A 14649-nucleotide genomic window follows, 5' to 3' on the forward strand; every position below is an offset into this window, starting at 1 on the left:
CCTTGGGGCTGGCTCACTCACAGGACACCTCCAGAGCCAGCTCCACTGTGCTGCCCAGTCAAGGTTTGGGGACCCCTCTCCCAAGTGCTGCAGCCTGTGAGGGGCTGGGCCAGCTCTCTGGTGCTCACACCCTTGGGGCTGGCTCCACTCTCTTTGTTTATTTTTCCTTTCATACAGTTTCCTTAAAAAGTACTTTTTATATTAAAAATTTTATTTAGTGTGTGTGAATGGGTGTGTGTGCGGTGCGTGAGGTCCGAGGAAAACTTGTGGTAGGCTTTTTTATTTCCACTGTATGCGTTCTAAGGATTGTCATCATTATTGACAACAAGCACCTTTCCTTGCTAAGCCATTTTACTGACACCATAATTACCTTTTAAAGACCTGCTCTACAAATACAGTCACACTCTGAGGGCCTCGAGGTCAAGACTTCAGTAATGTTTTATGGTGAACTTCTTTTAGCCCCATACTCTGCCTTTTGGCCCACATGCTACCTATGAACTTCCCCTGGGCCTTGACTTCCAGGGAGACCAACCCTACAGGCCCCAGACTCAGGAATCCCTTTGTTCACATTCAGCCTGGCATACTTAGAGCGAGAAACCTCAGACTTCCATGCCAGGCTTCCTACTGGTTTGGGAGGGTGTGGCTGAGGGCAGTGTCTCATCTAGCATGTGCAGGTGCTCTATCTTCGAGGTCATCACTTCTGTGAGGTAGTTTTCCTGTGGTGGAAGTGCACAGGTGTGGTTGCTGTCAAGCCACATGTGGCTACTAGGTGCTGCAAATATGACTAGTGCTACTTGCCACTGAGAAACTGAAATTTTATTTTTTAAAGTTAATTGGAGTTTTGTATATTTGTTTATTTATTTTTTGAGACAAGATGTCTTCTGTGTATCCCTGTAGCACTGATTGTCCTGGAACTCCCTCAGTAGATAGGGATAGCCTTGAACTCAGAGATCCACTTAGCTCTGCCTCTGGAGTGCTGGGATTAAAGGCATGCACCACCACCGCTTGGCTTGTTGTTGGTTTTTTGTTTGTTTTATTTTTCAATGTCCTTCTTGAGCTTAGGCTGGCCTTGGGTTCTCCAGTGCTAGTTAATTGGAATTTAAATATAAGTAGTTGAAAGTAGCTAGTGGCAACAGCACAGGGTTGTCCTGGTTTACCCAGGGGTTTCAGGTCTTTTCCACAACATTCCTGTATTGGGACTGGTAGTCCTGAGTGCTGGCTGGGAGGGCAGTGTCCCGGCCTCAGCTTTGTGCCAGATGGCATCCTGTGGCTCCTGGCGGCGTTTGACGTGTATTGCCTCTGGAAAGAGTTGCCCAGCACACTGAGGCGCAGAGCTTGCTGACGGGTGGATAGGGTAGAGGCACCTACCTGGTCTCTAGCAGCAGCCATTTGAAAGGGCGAGGGATAGCTAGGCAGTCCTCTGCAGAATGACCTGCCCCTTACAGCCGGACACAGTAGAAGGTAGCACATTCTCCTGGTTGGCACCAAGTCCTTTTCCATCTCAGTGTGCCAAAAAAATCCACCCCAAACTCAAGTGACTCCTTCTCCAACTGCATATCCTCCACTTTTGCCCCAGTGTAGAGTTCATTCTGCTCACTTCTGTCTCCCTTTAGCATCTCATCACTTCCTTCTGAATCTCAGTTCCCCTCTCTCTCAGCCCCACCCAGTACTTCTGGGTGGCTACTTGCCTCAATACTTCAAAACCTGGATCATAGGTCCAAGCTTTGTGACCCAGCCAGGCCCAGCTTATCGCGTTCCCCTCCCCCCCTCCGCATACCCTGAGCTTCTTGCTGCTCAGGTCTCAGCCGAAAAGGCCAGTCTCCCTAATATGGTCCCCAAAGCCTCATTTGACCCCACAGCTCTCCCGTTCCTGTATTATTGCCATTTTCCTCCCTCTAAACTCCAGCTTTCCTTCGTTCCTTCCTTCCTTCCCCCTTTGGGAAAGTCGGCTTACTTTCTCCATCTCTAAGGCTTTAACAGTGGCCTTAGCAGAGGTTCTGTCTTCTCCTCCCTTCCTCCCGGTGGACATGCATGTACGCGTCCACTCTGCAAACTGTCTCACCAACATAGTCCAGCGGCCTCCTAGAGGTCACTTACGCTCGGGTGTAAAAACAAAAACTGTATTCAGAAACAAGAAACAGAAATTGTGTCCCAAGAAGAAAACGACAGACGACAGCAGAAGGAGAGAGGCTGGGGCTGCAGAAACAGCCCAACAACTGCCGGAGAAGCCTGCGTCGGCGCCCGCTGCCTACGGGGGCGCGGTAGGGTGGGGCGGCCGGACTCCAGGCCCCGCCCACTCCAGGCCCCGCCCCAGGCGCTCAGCCCATCCCATCCCCGCCCCGCCCCGCCCCCCCGTGGCGCGCGCGCTGGCCGGGCAGCATGGCGGCGGCGGCGGGCGCCCCTCCGCCGGGTCCGCCGCAGCCTCCTCCGCCGCCGCCGCCTGAGGAGTCGTCCGACAGCGAGCCCGAGGCTGAGCCGGGCTCCCCACAGAAGCTTATCCGTAAGGTGTCCACGTCGGGCCAGATCCGGCAGAAGGTGAGCCCGCGGCGTCGGCCGGGCGCGCGCCCCTCACGCCGCGGTCCCTGCCGAGGCCCGTGACCGTGTGCGAGCGGCCGCCCAGGCCCTACCCGGCCCGAGGGGCTGCGGTCGCCGCATCTGGGCCGGGCGCGCCGCCGCGTAACGGGCCGCGGGGACCGGGCCGCGGGGACGGGGCTGCGGGGGGACTGGGCGCAGGTGGGCGCCGCCGCTGAGGAGACTGAGGCCCGGCGAGCTGTGGGGGCCGCGGGCGCGCACTCCCCGAGGGCCCGGGGTCTGCACGTCTGAGCACCGGGTGCACTCACCTGTGTTGGCCTCCCCCTCCAGTGCCCACCCGGCTGCGGGATCCTCACCCCCAGGTCCCGAAAGGGAAGGGATGCCCTTATGGTGGCCGCTTCTGCCCCCTTCCCTCCTTGAGAAAGCCGGGACTCCTCACCCGCTGGGCACGGAACTCTCTCTGGAGAACTCCAGCCGCCCGGGATGCAGTGCGGAGAGACGCATGCCTTTTTTGTTTTCTTTCCCTAAGAATAAAGTTGCACCGTTTGCTTTCCCTTTCTGGTTCCTCTTGAAAACTGTGTCTGGTTTCTCGCTGAGGTGAGCCCTCCTTGTTGGAAAGGCTTCCTCAGGCAGGTGGCTGGACAGGTGGCAAGGAGCAGGTTGCCACCGTGGGGCAGCCCTGGCAGTTCCGGCTGGCACGGGTTTGATCATACTGCTGCAGTGCGCTTTTCCTCCCAGGCCAGTTAGTGACCGTTTACTGGACGAGCCATTTCTTGCTATATTATCTGTCAGCCTCTGTTACTTGTCATGGCTGTCATGTAGGTGTTACGTTGTTGTGAGGTACCCCAGTCATTCAGCATAAGGGATCGAACACCTGTGCTATTATAGCTGTGGCAGTGATGATAGAGCAATTGTATGCGATGATTCTTCAGTTTCTCTTGGGCTAGCTTTGAGCACGTCACTTGAGTTAATTTATTTAGAGTTGTTGATAACCCAGTGAGTCCCCAGAATCCCTTTTTGTGCTATTAGGGATTGGACACTGAAGTGGAGCAGTTGAAGAGACTTGCCCAGTGGCAGAAATAGTAAAAGGTGGGTCTGGGTTTGAATCTTGGTGAGATTCTCACTGATAGAAGGCATTTTCTCCAACTGGGGGTTACCAGTCAATTAGGGAGAGGACCTCTGTACATGTGATGCTGTGACATAGTAAATGCTGTGACATAGTAAATGCTGTGGAAGATTTGAACATTGTGTCTGAAAGCTTAGGCACACCTAGAAATAGTGGATTAGGTTGAGTGGAAGAGGCAGGAAAGGCCAGTCAGGGCCAGGTATGAAGGACCAACATGCAAGAGAGCACTACTGAAGGTCGTTCTAAGCATGGAAATGATGAGCAGGTGTGCCCCCAGGAACATGTTTAGGGAGTCCTGATAACTAGTGCCCGGTCCTTAGCGCAGGTACTGTGAGGCAGATCAGATCCTGTGACTGAAGGGAATGATGAATGAAGGCCAAGATCCTCATGACGAGGGTGGACTCCTCTGAGATTCCAGTGAGTCCAGATATATTTGTCAGGAGGTCTCTGTCTGCCTCTCCTCCGGACAAAGACAAGCTGTTATACCAGCTGTTTTGGCTGGTGGGAGAGTGATGGTTGTGGTGTTAAGAACACACCCTGTGGACTTGTGTTGGGAATACATTAACATCTGCTGTACAGATAGCTCAAGGCTGATTTTTCTTCTGGGTATGCTAGGAGCTTGTTAGGATGTGGGGATTGTGACGATCACTGTGTGCAATAGCTCCCATTTGTAGCAGAGGAGCCATTCACAAAATTTTTCTGGTATATGTGTGTAGCACATAATACAGATTGCCAAATGGTATGATCAGAACCCACTCTCACTGTTTGATCAGATTCGTTTAGTGTAGGGAAGCTGTGGCACAGGTGCTGAAGAACAGAGAGGAAGCTGCAGGCAGTGAGGCAATTCAGAGATGAAGCAATGTGCAGGAAGCCACTGCAACCACGGAGTGGAGGGACAAAGGTCAAAGGGAGGAGACTGCTTCAGACTCCAGGGGCAGTGGGCTCCTGCAGAAACTGGAACCTTGGAGTCCCATCTGGCAGAGCCCTGGAGGGCAGAGCTACACATAATACTAACCCCTTTCTGCCTGGTCATCCTGCCCCTAAGGGTCAACCTCCTCTGCAGTTTGAAATACAGCAGAAGAAACAGGGATGGATCAGAGGACCAGCTGGCCCTGGATCAGAGCTGTATGTATGGCAGGTTTTCAAAAACATTAGTCTACTGCAAACTTTAGCCATGTTAACGGAGGAGAAAATTGTTAGTGGTCCTCAGATTTTAGTGTGCAGACACATCTCTTCAGGATCCTATTAACTCTCTGATGCTGGTTGGGGAGGACAGGGTGGGGCCTTAGAATGTTTATTTTTAACAGGCTCCCAGAATTGTTGATGCTGCTGTTCAGGGAGCATGGTTTGAGAAGCAAGACTCTAGGGCAGTCCTCTAGGGAAAGAAGCTTTACTAAGTCCATGTACATCTTCTGCTAGTAAAGAGTTCTGAAAGTTTTCTTCTAAGCCTCCCTTGAAAATTCCATGTGTGTAGTAGATTTGGGATGGCCATTCATGACGTTTGATTGAAAATTCTATGAATGTAGTAGATTTGGGATGGCCATTTATGACATGTTTGATTGGTGTCTTCTTTTTTTTTTCTTCCTTGTTTGAATTCTTTGCAGTTGAAACTGCCCCCCAGCAAATACATGGCTTTGGTTGTGTTTTCTGACCGCAATACACAAAAATGACTCCAGGACCACATAGCTAGGGTGGAAAGAGGAAACAGCTAAAGCACTGAGTAGTAAGCCCATCGGCACTTAGGAGTGTAGTTTGAAATTTGAGTAAAGCGCAGTGTAAGTCCTTTTTTTTTTTTTTTTAAGACAGGGTTTCTCTGTGTAGCCTTGGCTGTCCTAGACTCACAGAGATCTGCCTATCTCAGCCTCCCTGAGTGCTGGGTGTGCCACCTCTCCTGGCTAGTGTAATTTCCTTGAAGCTATTATTTAAGATAGAATTTTGTTATGTGTTTTTAAAAAGTTAACTTTTTTTTTTTTTTTTTTTTTTTTAGTTTGGGTATAGAAATGTTTATATTTCTTTTTTCTTTTTCTGTTTTCTTTTTTGAGCCAGAGTTTCTCCGTGAAGCTCTGACTGTACCAGAACTCACTTTGTAGATGAGGTTGCCTCAAACTCAGAGATCTGTCTGCTTATACCCCTTTCTCCTCCCCACCAGTGCAGAGATTAAAGTCATGAGCCACCACACCCTGAAGAACTGTTTGTATTTCTGATTTCAAATGTTAAGCTCTTTTTTCCTTTGTGAAGCGAAAACTAATAGAAATTAAGAAAAGGGTTCAAGTTTTATTTTTTTATTTCACTGTTTGAAAGGACAAGGCTTCATGTCGTCCAAACTAGTCTTGAACTTGCTATGTAGCTGAGGATGACCTTGAACTTCTGATACTGAGTATGTGCTACATGCCCTACCACTCCTAGTTTTTGCAGTCCTGGAAATTAAATTTAGGGCCTCAATGCTAGATAAATTTTCTATAAGATGAGCTATATCCCCAGCCCTCAAGTTTTTTTTTTTTTTAAAGATTTATTTTATTATTTATACAACATTCTGCCTGCACACCAGATCTTACTATAGATGGTTGTGAGCCACCATGTGGTTGCTGGGAATTGAACTCAGGACCTTTGGAAGAACAGCGAGTGTTCTTAACCTCTGAGCCATCACTCCAGCCCCCCTCAAGTTTTAAAAGACTTGAAAAAGTGAGGTTTTGAAACATAGCTCTGGCACTCATCGGTCAGAGTGCTTGCCTAGAATTCGTGAAGCCCTGTACCACATAAACCAGGTATGATGGCCATGCCTGTAATCCCAGTTGTTGGAGGTAGAAGCAGAAGAATCAGGAGTTTAGGGTTATCCTTGGAAACTAGCTCAGGGCATAAGGCCCTGTCTCAAAAAATAAAATAAAAAAGGAAGACAGGGACAGTAACTCACATGTCATTCGGTTTACTCGCGTAAGCAGTGTGGTTCAGCTGAGCATAGTTCCACACATTTGTAATTCCAGGTGCACTGGAGGCTGAGGCAGGAGGGTCTGGAATATCCTGGGCTGTGTTAACAGGATCTGGTCTTAAGAAAACAAAGCAAAGACTGTACAGTTGGGTGGTTTTAGTATATTCACAGTTGTGCAACCGTCACCACATCCAATTTTAGAACATTTTCATCACCAGTTTCCTCTCAGCTCCCTCAACCCGAAGCAACTACTCATGTAATTTCCGTCTCTATGCTTGCCCATGCTGATTATTTTCTAAAACTGGAGTCATTTAGTATGCTGTCTTTCATGTCTTGTTTCTTTCATTAAGCATATTTAATAAAAATTTTAAATATTTAAGCATATTTTAAAAAGTTATTAGCATGTAAAGTGATGAGTTTCATCAGGGTACTCACACATATGTATATATTGTATCATTGTGCTTACATTTAGTATATTTTCAGGATTCCTCCAAGTTTTAGCATGTGTCAATACCACATCCCTTTTTTTTTTTTTTGTTTTTTGAGCCAGGGTTTCTCTGTGTGTAATTTTGGCTGTCCTGAACTCACTCTGTAGACCAGGCTGGCCTGGAACTCAGAGATCCACCTACCTCTGCCTCCCGAGTGCTGGGATTAAAGGCATGCGCTACTACCACCTGGCCATATCCTTTTTTATTAATATTCCACAGTAGAGATAGGCTTCATTTTATATATTTATCAGTTAATGGATATTGGGGTTACTTCTGCTTTTTGGCCTTTCTGATAATACTCCTATGAATATTTGTGTACTTGTTTGTGTAGACATGTTTTCATTGCTCTTGGGTATATACCTAGGAGTAGAATTTTTGGGCTGTATAGAAACACTGTTTAACATTTTGAGGAACTGCTGGGCTGTCTCATGAGTGGTCACACCATTTTACCTTCCCACTAGCAGTGTATGAGGAGGAGGCCCCAGGTCTCTGCATCCTTTCTCATACTTACCGTCTTTTAAAATTATGTCTGATCTAGTCGGTATAAAATGGCATAAGATCCCCCCCCCTTTTCTTTTTCCTGTACTAGAGATGAAGCCAGAGCCTCACATGGGGCTAGGCAAGTGCTGTACCACTGAGCTACACTTCCAGCCCCTATAAATGTTCAAATCTTCCACAGCATTTACTGTGTTATAATGTTGCATGTACAGGGGTCCTCTCTTTACTAGACCAGCCACCCCTCCATGGAGAAACTGCCTCCCATCAGTGGAGTCCTCATGACAGTTCAAACCCAGAAAACAATAGCTGTTATCCCAAGCTGTTCTGGTTGGTCTCAGCGAGGACTCCAGGTCCTGACATGTCATCTGTTGAGCTAGGCACTTGGTCCCTTTTGAACAGCAGCAATTTGGGACAGGTAAGGCAGGAGTCCAGACAGAAGCCAGTAGGACACCATGAGGTTAACCAAAAGATGTTAATGAGGCCAGGGTGCTCTAAGAAGACATCAAGGTGAGACTTACCTGAGCACAGGGAGAACTGCCAAGGACTGCTTGAGGAAGTGACCTTGATGAACTGTGAGAAGAGAGATGAGAGGGGAGCTGAGAGACTGATGCGCTACATTGGTGAGTGCAGGGCTAAGTGGCAGTGTCTGACATGAGATGCTGGCTAGGCTCTGGGGAGGATCATGGCCCTTGATGAATATGCATATTCCTTTGAAATTGCGTTTGCCTTTGAAATTAGGACTAGAGTATGTAGTGGGCATAGTGTCTTCTCCAAATCTGATCTAGCTCAAACCTTAGATATGAGTCTTTGCAGTTAGCTAAGAATCTCTTGAATTCAGGGTAAACGCTGATGTCTTTATAAGAAGAACTTTGGACCCAAAGTCTCAGAGGAAAAAGTCATGTATAAACAGCTGGGTACTGGAGCTAGCAAGATGGCTCAGCAAATATGCTGCTTGCAGTGTATGCCTCGCAACCTGTTTGATTCCCTCGAACCAACCTAAAGGTTGAAGCAAAGAACCAACTCCACAGGATTGTCCTCTGACTTCCACAATGCACTATGGCATATGTTTCAACCTGTTACACACATAAATAAGTAATTGGGAAGAAACAATACAAAACAGCTGGATACTGTCACAGCCACAAACTCCACAGTGCTTAGGGAGCTAGAGAAGTCATGCTTGGATCTCCCCTGGAACCAGCAGAGGAAGGGTAGGTCTGCTGACAGCCGCATTTCAGGGTCTCCTGCACTGTGACAATAAATTTCCTCTATTTTCAGCCTTTCAGGCTGTGGGGCTTGGTTCCAGAAGGCCAGGATACTAGCACAGGGTATCGTGGGGCTGACGTTGAAGGGCTGGGAGGATGAGCTCTATGGTGGAGTGCCTCTGGAGGGCTGAAGGGTCAGGTTTGACGAAAAGGCAGGAGTCTTGGCTAGACTCTGTCATTTAGGTCAGGACCTTTAAAAGCCACTTCTAAGGAATGCGGTGAAGGAGAAATAACACTGTGAAAGGACTGTTTGAAATGATCACAGTCCCATGAAGTCAAAGTCAGGCTAGAGTGCCAGGGTCTGAGGTTCCTCAGAGAAGTGCTTCCAGGATATGCAGTTTTTAAACTCACAATAAAAAGGTTACACACAGGGAGTCAAGGCTCTGAGATAAAACCAACAGGCATGGGCTAGACAGACATCTCAGCACTTACGAAATTCTGTTCTTGGAGAAGACCCAGTTCAGTTCCTAGCACTCACGTTGGGCAGCTCCAGCTGTCCGTAAGTCCAACTCCAGGGATTGTGGACACCTACACTCATGTGCACAAGCTTACACACGTGCAAGTGTGCACGTGCACACACACACTTAAAAATAATAAAAATAAATCTTAAACCCAAACCAACAGACATCCAACTATCAAGGTAGATAGACGTTGCCTTTAAAAACAGTTATACTTGTTAAAGCAGAAAAGACCATGAGAATATTGGCAAACAACCTGAAACTATACACAAGAATCAAATGAAGATTCTGAGACTGAAGATTGTCATAAACAAAACTAAGCAATCAATGGAAGAACAGGCATACCTAAGAAACTGCAGTGGCCCAGAAGGTAGCTATTAAGGAAATAGCCACAAGGACTCCTGAGGAGGACATGAAGAATGGAAACATCTGGGGCTGGTGAGATGGCTAAGAGGGTAAAGCAGTTTCTCACCAATCCCAGGGATATGAGTTCAATCCCCAAGACCCACATTGTGAAAGGAGAGAATCAATTTAAGACAGTTTTCTTCTGACCTCCACATGCATACCACAGCACAAGCTTCCCTTCACTCCAAATAAATATGTAAATGTATTATTTTTTTTTTTAAAAGGAAACATCTGAAGAGGGCAGATGGGAAGGTCTGACTTGTGTTTGACTGTCATGAGAGGAGACAGAGACTTGAGCAGAAACAGTAACTTTTAAAAGTATCCTGCAGGCACACATGTACCAAGGCCCTTCATATACAATGGTGAAAGCTGTAGTGTTCAGAAAGAGCAGTCAGAGAGAAACCCCTCCAGAGAGTGGGTGTCAGTTGATAGCAGTGTTCTTAACAGAAACCACAGGACTCAGGAGTCATTTGAATCTAAGTACTAGAAGGAGCTGAACCTAAGGATTCTTTATGAAGCAATGAGCTGACTTCAAGTACTATGCACCAAGTAAACACTGGTTTTGTAAAGGAAACATTTAGGGATTGTTTGTTTTATCGAAAGGAAAATGATCTCAAGTGAAAGGTTAGAATTGTTAGAAGGGATAAAGAGCAAGGTGCAACCATGTATGGATATAACCTAGACCCTCTGCTCGGATGAAGCCCGAGGTAGCTCAGTAACCAATTGGTTTCCCATAGTAAGGGGAACAGGGACTATTTCTGACAGGAACTCAATGGCAGGCTCTTCGACCTCACCACCCCCCAAGGGAGGAGCAGTCCTGCTAGGCCACAGAGGAGGACTTTTCAGCCAGTCCTGAAGATACCTGACAAAAGAGGGTCAGATGAAAGGGGAGGAAATCCTCCCCAATCAGTGGACTTGGAAAGGGGCAGGGAGGAGATGAGGGAGGGAGGGAGGGTTTAGGAGGGAATGAAGGAGCCAGATACAGCTGGGATACAGAGTTAATAAAAAAAAAATTAAATAAAATTAAAAAAAAAAGAAAAAAAAGAGAGCATAATTCTATTCTGGGAATGCTGTCTACAAACCATTGAAAACTTACATATGAATGTGTTTATTATTGTAATATTTGTAAAGGATAAAATGAATAGAAAACAGGATGATAGAAAAAAAAGAGCAATGTGCAGGGTGTTTGTCTGGAAAAGACGAGGTGATTATTGGCTGTGAATATTAACTCTGTCTTTATGTTTGTTTCTTTGTTTGTTTTTTGAGACAGGGTTTCTCTGTGTAGCCTTAACTGTCCTGAACTCACTTTGTAGAACAGGCTGGCCTTGAACTCACAGAGATCTGCCTGTCTTTTGCCTCCCTGAGTGCTGGGATTACAGGCATCCACCACCATGCTCCGTTTAAAATATATATAGAATTAAATAAATCATGTCATGAAAGTCAGAAAGGTAACCTGTAAAACTGTTCTTAAAAGGAAAAGTCACTCAATGTTAAACTAGTTAAGGATGAGTCCTAATCTGTATAGTAGCTCTAAAATAACCATGGACTGTGTGATGCTGTAAGTCAAGGACTGGGAAATGATGTAATAAACTCTAGGAAAGAAGGCAGAAAAAGAGAAAAAAAGGGCTACTGAATAAGTGGGCAAAAAGAAAGAGAACACTGAGACAGGAGTCTAGAGTTCTAGTGTAGCCATAAGCTTCTGCTGGTGTAAGGAGTGTAGCACACAAGCAGAGGAGTGCTCACTTGCCTAGTGTATGTGAAGCCCTCAGTCTGAGCCCAGCAGCACATAGATGCAAGTGGATTTAAGTTCCAGCTAAGAGAGAGTAAACTAACATATGCTATTTAAAACATAGATGTAAAGTGATAGAAAATAAAGAAGAGGAGAAAGTAATACAAAGACTAATCAAGAGAAAATTGATGTATTACTAGCCAATGCAATAGGCCAAGGTCAAAGTCATCATATATAAAGGCAAATAAATAAATAAATAAATAAATAAATAAATAAATAAATTGAGTTTATAAAAGATTTCAGATTCAGTAATTAAAAACTTGTTAGAAGCTTTTAAGTACCTAATAATACAACATCAAGCTATATAAAAGCAAAATTAACACAAATATAACAGGAAGCTCAAATATGCACAGTCTGGCAGCAGATCACACATAGCATTCCTAGGAGAGGTAGAGGAGGGAGAGTTAGAAGTTCATGGTCACTCTCAGCTGTGTGATGAGTTTAAGGCTAGCCTGGGATACTTGAGACTTTATTTGAAAACAATAACAATATCAACAGCCCTCTCATCTTCCCCAAATCATAGCAGGATTTGCTTTTTTGAGGCAGTGTCTTGTTAGGTAACTCTTGTTGGCCTCCCCAGTGCTGAGTTTTCAGGCATGCATCACCGAACACAGCTTCATAATTTAATGTAAATGTTGCAGGTGGTGTTAGGACAAAGCAGATCAGGGAAAGAGCTTATAAATATAGCAGAATTGAACAACATGACACATGGATAGACAACTAAACCCAACAGTCACAGAACTTAGGTCTCAAATGTATAGACACTCTTGTCAAAATTCCTCCTGTGCCGGCTACAAGGCAAGTTTCAGGAATGTTCACAAGAATGCAACTATACAGAGTATGTTTTCTGATAACTGTAGAATTAATACAAAGAAATCTTGAGAGGGTATCTGAGGTCCTCTGTGTCAGGCTCCTGACTTGTTCTCTCTTTTCTCCTTCTGATGTCCATCCTCTTTGCCTTTCTGGATAGGAATTGAGCATTTTAGCAAGAGTCCTCCCTCATAATTAGTTTCTTTAGGTGTACAGATTTTAGTAGGTTTATCCTATATTATAGGTCTATACCATGTGCATCTTTCTGCTTCTGGGATAACTCACTCAGGATAATCTTTTCCAGATCCCACCATTTACCTGCAAATTTCATGATTTCCTTGTTTTTTATTGCTGAGTAATATTCCATTGTGTAGATATACCACAATTTGTGCATCCATTCCTCCACTGAGGGGCATCTGGGCTGTTTCCAGCTTCTGGCTATTTATTACAAATAAGGCTGCTACAAACATGGTTGAGCAAATGTCCTTGTTGTGTACTTGAGCATCTTTTGGATATGTGCCTAGGAGTGGTATAGCTGGATCTTGAGGATTCCTAGCGCTATTCCTAGTTGTCTGAGGAAGCGCCAGATTGCTTGCCAGATTGGTTGTACAAGTTTACATTCCCACCAGCAGTGGAGGAGGGTTCCCCTTTCTCCACAACCTCTCCAGCATGTGTTGTCTCTTGAGTTTTTGATCTTAGCCATTCTGATGTGTGTAAGGTGAAATCTTAAGGTCGTTTTGATTTGCATTTCCTTGATGGCTAATGAGGTTGAGCATTTCTTTAAGTGTTTCTCTGCCATTCGATATTCCTCTATTGAGAATTCTCTGTTTAGCTCTGTACTCCATTTTTTAATTGGATTACTTGATTTTTTGCTGTTTAACTTCTTTAGTTCTTTATATATACTGGATATTAGTCCTCTGTCAGATATAGGGTTTGTGAAGATCCTTTCCCAATCTGTAGGCTGTCGTTTTGTTCTGAGGACAGTGTCCTTTGCTTTACAGAAGCTTTTCAGTTTCATGAGGTCCTATTTATTGATTGTTGCTCTTAGAGTCTGTGCTGTTGGTGTTCTGTTCAGGAAGTTGTCTCCTGTGCCAATGAGTTCAAGGCTCTTCCTCACTTTTTCTTCTAAGCGGTTTAGTGTGTCTGGTGTATCTGGAGATTTAGGTGTCAATTTCTAAGTAATTTATTGGTCAAAGAAAGCTAGAAATACTTTTTGAGTTGAATGATAGCAAAAACAAACAACAACCCCCCCCCGAAATATCCCTCCAAAACTATGTGTGTAACTGTAATCCCAACACTTAGAGGGCTGAGGCAGGAGTGAGTGTGAGGACAGGTGGGGCTACAGATTGAAACACAGGGCTCCAACTAACTAATAATCATCCGACCAACCAACCAACCACAAACAAAACAAACAAAACAACAAAAAACCAACCACACAAAACCAAACCAAAACTAAAACCAAACCAACTCTGCCATCCAACCAGCCAAACAAGTGAGCACAGCATTGATGTAGCTAGAGTCATAAGCAGAGGAAAATCTCTCAGTCAATATGGGCATTAGAAAAGAAATCCATGAAATTTGAGGAGCAACACACCAAATCCAGAGAAAATGTGTAAAGGGGGAGTATGCACAAGTGCTGTGGCAGGAGGGACCTGAGGAAATGAGCTGAGGATAGTTAAAGGTGCAGGGGTAAAGAGGCTGGCAAGCTGTGTTGGAAGCCACGTTAAGAGGGAAGAAGTCTGGTGATAGGATCCACATGAAAAAGATGGCTCTGGCTGTGTCACAGTTGCTTGAGAAGATGCTGTCAGTCCCTACAGCAGCCTGTGCCAGGGTGGGTGGACTTAGCTGGGTTTGAGAGAGAGTTAAGAGAGGACTCTGCTGGCTTGGTATGAGTGCCAGGGAAGAGGAGGTTGATAACTCATGAGGCAGTGGGGCCCTTTTCTGAGGCAGTGCTATGACTAAGGACCAGTTTGGGCATTTTGCTCTTATCTCCTCCACCCCTGTGTGCTCTCCTGGATTAAGCCTTTCCCTCTCTCCACACAGCTGCAAATCACCATATGGCAGCTATGGGGACAGTTTATCCCAGCCTAGAGACAGGTCAGGGTGACAGTGGATTATGCTGCTCAGAGATAGGAGGAAGGGCAAAAAAGAAAGGTGGGGCAGGAAGTAGAGGAGCTGCAGTGAAGGGAAGGTGAGTGACTTGGTTTCAGCACAGAATTGGCTGCGGGCCCTAAACACCTCAGCAGATGTCCCCGGAACACTATAGCTTTTCCTGTACCACATCAGGTCTTTGCACCTAAATGTAATGGTAACATACTAACATCACACATCCAGATAATTTTTACATTTCCCTGA

The 14649-nt window shown here is 45.6% G+C and overlaps 1 protein-coding gene across 4 annotated transcripts in view; it reads left to right on the top strand.

Moving 5' to 3' along the window:
* Positions 1–2349: 2349 nt before the first annotated feature.
* Positions 2350–14649, top strand: part of Dgkd (diacylglycerol kinase delta) — a 96817-nt gene continuing 84517 nt past the window's right edge. For 3 of the 4 annotated variants that reach the window (XM_021644602.2, XM_060368804.1, XM_060368807.1), the window contains exon 1: positions 2351–2535. In XM_021644602.2, coding sequence (XP_021500277.1) covers positions 2380–2535 — 156 coding nt within the window. In that variant the 5' untranslated portion in view covers positions 2351–2379. Of the gene's footprint in view, positions 2536–14649 lie in introns of all 4 variants that reach the window. The other variant, XM_021644603.2, reaches the window with a different exon arrangement.

Source organism: Meriones unguiculatus, chromosome 15 (genome assembly GCF_030254825.1).
Source record: "Meriones unguiculatus strain TT.TT164.6M chromosome 15, Bangor_MerUng_6.1, whole genome shotgun sequence".
Lineage (NCBI taxonomy): Eukaryota > Metazoa > Chordata > Mammalia > Rodentia > Muridae > Meriones > Meriones unguiculatus.